Raw genomic sequence first — 7,445 nt, forward strand, 5'->3', positions numbered from 1 at the left:
AAAGATAAGAATAATCACCTTTATTTGGCCAAGTACTGTATGTTACACACAAGAAATTTGTTTCCAGTACAGAACCAAAGCAGCCATCTGAGGCACCAACTCACACCAATGGCTCTAACCATAGGGGTTCAGTGTCTTGCCCAAGGACACTTCAACATGTGGACTGCAGGCACCGTGACTCGAACCTCCAATAACCCACTGGGAGACGACCACTCTGCCCACTGAACCACAGTCTCGCCCCCGTGTATTTGGTGTACAAAAACACACAGAGGAGCCTATAGAACCACTTTGGAAAAAGGAAAACTATGGTCCAAAACACAGACAAATAGCAGACAGTGAGTGAATTACTGGCTACACTTTTGGTAAAGCAAAAACTGCACACACTTTAAAAGAGCTGTCATGTTCCGTAGGACTGATGTAAAGATGACAAATCATGTTTTTTTTAAGTAATTTTGCTTTATATCTCTCTACTTTGGATTCCGTGGACTGTTTTATGTGCGTAGCTCTGAAAAAATAGACTTAAAGCTAAAATAGGCTTCAGGTCATGGCTACTCAACTCCGGTGACATGCCAGCCCACAGACAGGCAGTGTAGACAGCTGGATTGATTCATACAGCAGCTTATTGGTTGTATGACACATGGGTCTCAAAAATATGACTGTGTCCACTCAAATACAGGACTGTAGTTCTAAATAAGGATCGGCTTTATTCTGGCCGATACTGATCCTGTAAAATATGCCCGGATTAGCACTGATACTGATCAGATCAGGACATTTCTAATTTGTACACATGCAACAAACAAGATGAGGCCATTCCAATCTGTGTTATATGGTGTGACATTACCCAAGACAATGGGAAAATGTTGCAACACAGTGGCGCGGTGGTTAGCACTGTGTCTTCACAGTAAGAAGGTTCTGGGAACAAGTTTGCATTGTCTCCCTGTGCCTGTGTGGGTTCTCTCCATGTACTCCAAATTCCTCCCACAGTCCAAAGACATGCAGCTTAGGTTTCTGGCTACTCTAAATTGCCAGTAAGAGTGAATGTGAGTGTGTGTGGTTGTATGTCTACATGTCAGCCCTGTGATAGACTGGCGACCTGTCCAGTGTGGACCCCGCCTCTTCCTCAGTGTCAGCTGGGATTGGCTCCAGCCCCCCGTGACCCTATTCAGTGGTATAAATAATGGATGGACTGGAAAATGTTGAAGTACTAGTGTTCTGTTTTACCCTGTGTTTCATACTGTACAGTCTATTGTAAATAACCTCCTGAGGCTTGAATGTCACCTAAGGATTTTTATAATATATATTATGAAGATAATGTTGTATACCAAAGATCAGGTCAAGGTATAACTCTTCAAAATCTGTTCTGGAAAATTAGCAAAAATCTGATTTCAGTGTGCATAAGGTTTCCAATAGGTGTACATAAAACAAAAACCGAATCATACTGTATCTACACATCACCTAGACAGGGAACCTTGTGCTAATGTTGCCTAAAAAGCAGCTGCAGGATTTCAGAGTGGGCAAGAAAAGCAAACTGTCCAACACACACTATACAGAAGAACAACCCACTGCTGTTGATGCTTACAGGTTTGTGTACGGACACACAGTATGCAATAGCTGCTGTGCAGAGTAAAACAATTTTGTGGTGTGAATCAGACAGTACTCACTCTGGAGCTTGTCCAGCAACTTTGTTCGGGATGCTGTGCCTTTGCCTTCCCATTCTGCTTTGGCTCGCAGGTCCTCTGCATGACTGCACATCAGGTACCTTCAAACACATAATAACATGCTTAAAGTAAACTTAAAAGCCCATAACAAAACTGAAGTGTTCAGTGGGATTCTTACTGAAACCAACAATAAGTAAATAAACACACAGACAGCAGGAGATTTGTGTGAGATAAGGCTGCCTACGCAGATTGTGCTTCATTAAACAAATAAAAAAAAAACATAAGGGGTCTTGTAATGACACACATCACATGCACGTGTCTTGGAGTCTTGTGTTGATTTGGTTGCAAAATGGAAGAGTAACAATTCTGAGATGGAAAAGTGATGGATGAACACTGTCTGGGCCTTTTAGTGTTCCACTGTTCTGTGTTGGTCTAAGTGTTTCAGAGCATTCTCCACCCTGACAAGCATGGAATTCTGAAGGACACAGAGAAAGCCTTTTTTTTCCAAGTTCAAGTTCTGTAACAAAGGCTATTGGTAGTTTCAGTACTCTTTCCTACTGATCTTCAAAAGGCCCTTTTAATTAAAGTGGACATTACAATTACTGCTGTTGAACTTAGTGACAGCAAAGTCAATAGAGAGACTGCCAAAATGATTCCTACCACACCTCTGCCTGTCTGCTGGTGCACTGACCCGCTCAGGATGTGGATACGCTCTATGTTGTACTTGAGTGGTGTGAGCTCAGCTCTGAGAACCTGCAGAGCCTCCAGGACGTTGCCATCCTCCAGATACTCCAGATACTTCTGCTGCAGCAGCAGAAACTTCATCCGCTGTGCAGAAAACGAGGCAAGGACAAGGTCGAAAATGTAATAAAGAAAAAGTTTAAAACAAAATTAATCATCACACAGGCTGTCTTCTGCAACATTTACCCATATGACATCACGGCAAAATAGTTTTCTATCATCAACTGGAGGGAGTGTTTTTTTCCTCATCTGAAGCTTTTACCAGCTGTGTTCAGTACTTTTGGGGCATGTTTAGTCCAACAGTTAACCTATTCTTTCTCAACATCACACACATCCATCCAGCTGATGTGGTGCTGTGGACGCACAATTGAAAATACGGTTATTGGAAAACAATGTCAACATGACATATATTTGTTTGATATGTTAAGTGCTTTGGTCAGCTGTGCTGTGGTAAAGCGCTATATAAATAAAGTTGAGTTGAGTTGAGTTGATATTTAACAGCACTTTCATCTTGCTCTGTCCATTAGGGAAATTCTAGCATAATATTATTATTATTATAAAAGTAATAATAATAATAATACTTTATTTGTATAGCACTTTACAACTCGGTAGGAGCCCAAAGCGCTTCACAGAACTTAGGCTTCCATATCCAGTATAAATATAAAACAGTGAGGTAAAAGACATCAACATGATGCCACTGAAGCAAATTAACCACAAAAAGCCTGTCTAAAAAGATAAGTTTTTAGTTTAGACTTAAAAAGCGATAACTCTGTTATGGACCAAAACTCGAGCGTTAGAGAGTTCCAGAGCCTGGGGCTGTAAACGGCAAATGCACGATCGCCCCATTTTTTGTATTTTGTTCGCGGGACGTCCAGGGACACCTGTTCTGAGGAACACAGAGCCCTGAGCCGAGTGCAAATGGACAGCAGATTGGACAGATATAATGGAGTGAGGCCGATAATAGATTTGAATACAAGTAATAACACCTTAAAATCAATTCTGGACTTCACTGGCAGCCAGTGCAGCGAGTAAAAAACAGGAGTGATGTGGGAATACTTGGGGGTATTTGAGAAAAGACGAGCAGCAGCATTCTGTACCAGCTGTAGCTTCCAAAGAAGAGATTGATTAATTCCGATATAAAGGGCATTACAGTAATCGAGTCACGAAGAAATAAAAGCATGAATGGCTTTTTATAAATCAGCATGTGACAGAAAGGGCTTCACTTTAGTTAAAAACCTCAGGTGAAAGAAGGTGTGGTTTTGACCACAGATCTGACCGAATTTAAGGCCGCTGTCAAACAACACTCCTAAGTTTTTGACAGTACCTGTAAGTGATGGGACCGAGGGCCCTAGATGAGGTACAATAGCGGAGGAATCGGGGCTAAAAACAATGTATTCTGTCTTACTTTCATTTAGATGAAGAAAGTTCTGAGCCAATGTTTAACATCACCAAAGCAATTGTGCAAAGAGGTTAGAGCATTCGAATCACGCTGCACCAGTGGCAAATAGATCTGAACATCATCTGCATAAAAATGAAAGTGGACGTTGTGCCTCAATATGATTGAGCCGAGAGGAGACATGTATAAAGAAAAAAGTAGTGGAGCCAAAATTGAGCCTTGGGGAACACCAGAAGAAAGAGGAGCAGAGGCAGAGGAAAAGTTGTCAATAACTACCAAGAAGGACCCATTTATCAAAAAAGAGTAAACCACTGTAACATCGCGCCTCTGAGGCCAATGTAATGTTCAGATGGAAGAGAAGAACTGCGCGGTTGACGGTGTCGAAGGCTGCAGAGAGGTCTAAGAGAGCTAAAATGACAGGGCACTTGGCATCGAGGGCCATAGTGATATCGTTATGGACCTTCATTAATGCAGATTCAGTACTGTGGTGGGCCCTAAAACCTGATTGAAAACAACATTCAGACAATCCAGATGTGACTGTAGCTGCGATTTTCCCCACAATCTTAGATAAGAAAGGTAGAAGAGAAATTGAATGACAAAATGGACAAAAGAGTGGGGTTAAGATTAGGCTTCTTAAGAAGGGGTCACACTATAGCATGCTTAAGGGCGGAAGGGACACTACCTGTCATGAGGGAGCAGTTAACAAATGAAACCAAAGAGGGACTGACAGTGTCTATTGCCTCCTTGATTATTCTGGCAGGGACAAGATCTAAAGGGCAGTAAGCAGGATTTAACTGTTGCACACATTTTTTTTTGTTGTGACAGAGAAATTGGAGTAAAAGATTCCAGAGTATACTGGACCGGAGAACCAGTTGGTACGGGAGGAGCCGTCACGGGGATACTCTGTCTAATGGCCCAGATTCTATCAACAAAGTAGCATTTGAACTCGTTACAAGTCTGAACTGACCCTTCATTAGACAGGAAACCAACAGGATTAACAACAGATTTTATAGTCTTAAAAAGAACTCTAGGATGATGACTATTTTTTGAAATAATGTTAAAAAGGTATTTAGTTTTGGCATCTTTTACAGATTTTTGATAGATAACCAGACTGTCTCTTAAGATGCCCAGAGAGATGTGCAGGCCATCCTTCTTCCATCTATGTTCCGCCTGCCTGCAGCGTCTCCGCAATGCCCGGGTGGTGCCATTTAACTACGGAGCAGGTCTGTATCTAGAAGTCCTGTTCCTGAACAGTCCGATCGAATCCATAATCGGGGAGCATGTGGAGTCAAATGAGGAGAGAAAAGCATCAGGACATAAAGGAAGCTGCAGGACTTCTGAGGAATAAAAGTCAGAGGCTTGGAAGGCAACAGCAAAATCAGAGGCTGTAGTAGAGGTGATCACCCGGCGACGCTGACATAGAGTCAAGGGTCTATATGAATTTAGCGGGGGTAGGACTTCGAAATGGATGAAAAAATGATCAGATAGCCACATCTGACACATGCCCCATGCGCAAAGACAGTCCCTGTGAAATGACAAGGTCCAGTGTGCCCCCACGTTGATGGATGGGGCATACAACTGACTGAGTAAGATCGAAAAAGTCCAACAGAGAATTAAAGTCATTCGCTAGCTGGTCAGAGGGGCAGTGGTTAACAATAAACAAGGTTCCAGAGGTAATATGTAATAGAACAGTATGTAGTTCATATTAAGATATTATTTGTGTTAGTTGTGTAAGGATGTAAGGCTGAACTAAGTGTGTACGGAAGCTTGATCTGTTTCTGGTGCAGGCAAGAATATCTTGGGCTGGGTCCCCCTTGTTTAACCTATGGGTCAACATCCTGAGTGACTTCCTCCTCAGATAGGGAATGGATATACTGTAGCTGTAGCCTTATGTGAACTGTTCGTGTGCTCTGTTCAGATTTAGAAAAAGGAAATGTGCGCTAGGTCAATGCGACCTAGAAGTTCATGTACTGGACATTTCTAGACAATGCTCGAAAGAAGGTGTGTGAGGGTAGCTGGCATGGGACCGCGTCTTCATGGCTCAGGCCATGAAGGGCTGTGTAAATGCGAGCAGATAAAAAGCTGGGTTAGAGCAGGGGAAGGGAGAAGAGGAGAACGCTACTGTGACAGGGAGAGTATAATTTTTGGGGGGAACCCAGCCGGCTGGGGGGACGCTGAATTAAGACTGACTGGCACTCTGACAATCTTCTTCTTTAATACTGTATCCATTCCATCTGTTCTCTGTTTCCCTAACTATCAGATTATCTATTCAACTGCTACTCTGTTCAGGATAATTGTAATATTAAATGATCCTTTAAATTGGGATGGTTTGTCTGAATTAATTTAGTAGGCATCACCACTCTAGCCACGACATGAATGTTAAAATCTCCACAGATAAGAAGACAGTCAAACTGAGGGATAAATTGTTAATGAATTCGCCAAATTCATTAACAAAGTCCTTAAATTTAGGCGGGCGATATACCACTGCACATAAGATAGGGCAGTGCAGCATTAAAACAAAAACTTGTAGCTCAAAGCTAGAAAAACTCTTGGCGGAGAAGAACTGGCATTTAAAGGTATATTTAAAAACAGTCCGATGGAATCCATAATCTGACACTCCCCTCTGCCAGAGGGGAGTGAAGTGTTAAGAAATGAATGTCCAGCCAGAAAGAGCTTAGAGAACGGACTATTATCTTTTTGTGTTAACCGAGTCTCAGTGAGAAAGAGCACGTCCAGGTCATACACAGAGATAAAGGCATTAAGAATGAACGTCTTGTTGTTGAGGGATCTTGCATTAAAAAGCACAAGAAGGAGCGGGGCCGGCCCATCCTGAAGCAAAGCTGCACGAGCCATTCAGCAAAGATTGTCTAGAGCGTGGTGCCGGCAGGAGCGTCTCACAAGTCAGCAGCATGGGCAAGGCGGATCAGCGTCAGAGTCAACCGGACAAAGAAAGCGGTAGTTATGAGTCAGGGTCCACCTTGGATCGATGTCGCCATGCTCCAAGAGTTGCTCCGTCCTTGACGGCGAATCTAGGCAGGATTTATAATTGTATTCTCTCTCAATGTTGGTTATATTAGAATATTTTTTCCTATAATTACTTATTTCATAATATGCCACCATATTCTAACCTTTTTTTTATTTATTGAAACAAAGTAACACATTAACAAAACAGTAGCGAACATTGGAGACAAGACAATAGTTACATGACATTACAAAAGGATATAGTGTTTAACGAGGTTGTAGTGTGTGAAGTGTGGATATTTCCAACTTATGCAGTCTATGAAATGCAAGAAAGTGAAAAGGAGCGGAAGTAAATAAAAAAAAAATTTTTTTTACCAATAATAATGATGATAACAGTACTATTAAAAAAATCAGTTTGTTACATTTCTAGAGGTTGGTGGGAATGTGCGTGGCCTCAGCCTGAGGTATTTGATTCAAGTTGAAATGTGTTAAAAATGGGTTTCATGTGTCATAAAAAGCAGATAAACTATTCTTGTGAGTGGATGACATTTTCTCTATGTATGTATTCTGTCAGAAGGTTGGTCCAGTGGTTTATGTGTAGTGATTTTTTGATTTCCAATTTTGAAAGATTGTTTTCTTGGCAATAGCTAGAGAAATGAGGAGTGGGTTTTTATATTTAATTGGTAGGT

The 7,445-nt window shown here is 41.7% G+C and overlaps 1 protein-coding gene across 2 annotated transcripts in view; it reads right to left on the reverse strand.

The window, feature by feature from the left end:
* Window positions 1-1,468: 1,468 nt before the first annotated feature.
* The window catches only part of LOC109952262 (WD repeat-containing protein 26-like), a 28,579-nt gene continuing 22,602 nt past the window's right edge, over window positions 1,469-7,445 (reverse strand). The window contains exons 4-5 of one of the 2 annotated variants that reach the window (XM_020587243.1): window positions 2,350-2,486; window positions 1,469-1,759 (exon numbers count right to left, since the gene is read on the reverse strand). In XM_020587243.1, the coding sequence (XP_020442899.1) occupies window positions 1,576-1,759; window positions 2,350-2,486 (321 nt within the window). In that variant the 3' untranslated portion in view covers window positions 1,469-1,575. Of the gene's footprint in view, window positions 1,760-2,323; window positions 2,487-7,445 lie in introns of both variants that reach the window. The other variant, XM_020587244.1, reaches the window with a different exon arrangement.

The sequence above is a fragment of the Monopterus albus genome, unplaced genomic scaffold (assembly GCF_001952655.1).
Source record: "Monopterus albus unplaced genomic scaffold, M_albus_1.0 scaffold446.1, whole genome shotgun sequence".
Classification (NCBI taxonomy): domain Eukaryota; kingdom Metazoa; phylum Chordata; class Actinopteri; order Synbranchiformes; family Synbranchidae; genus Monopterus; species Monopterus albus.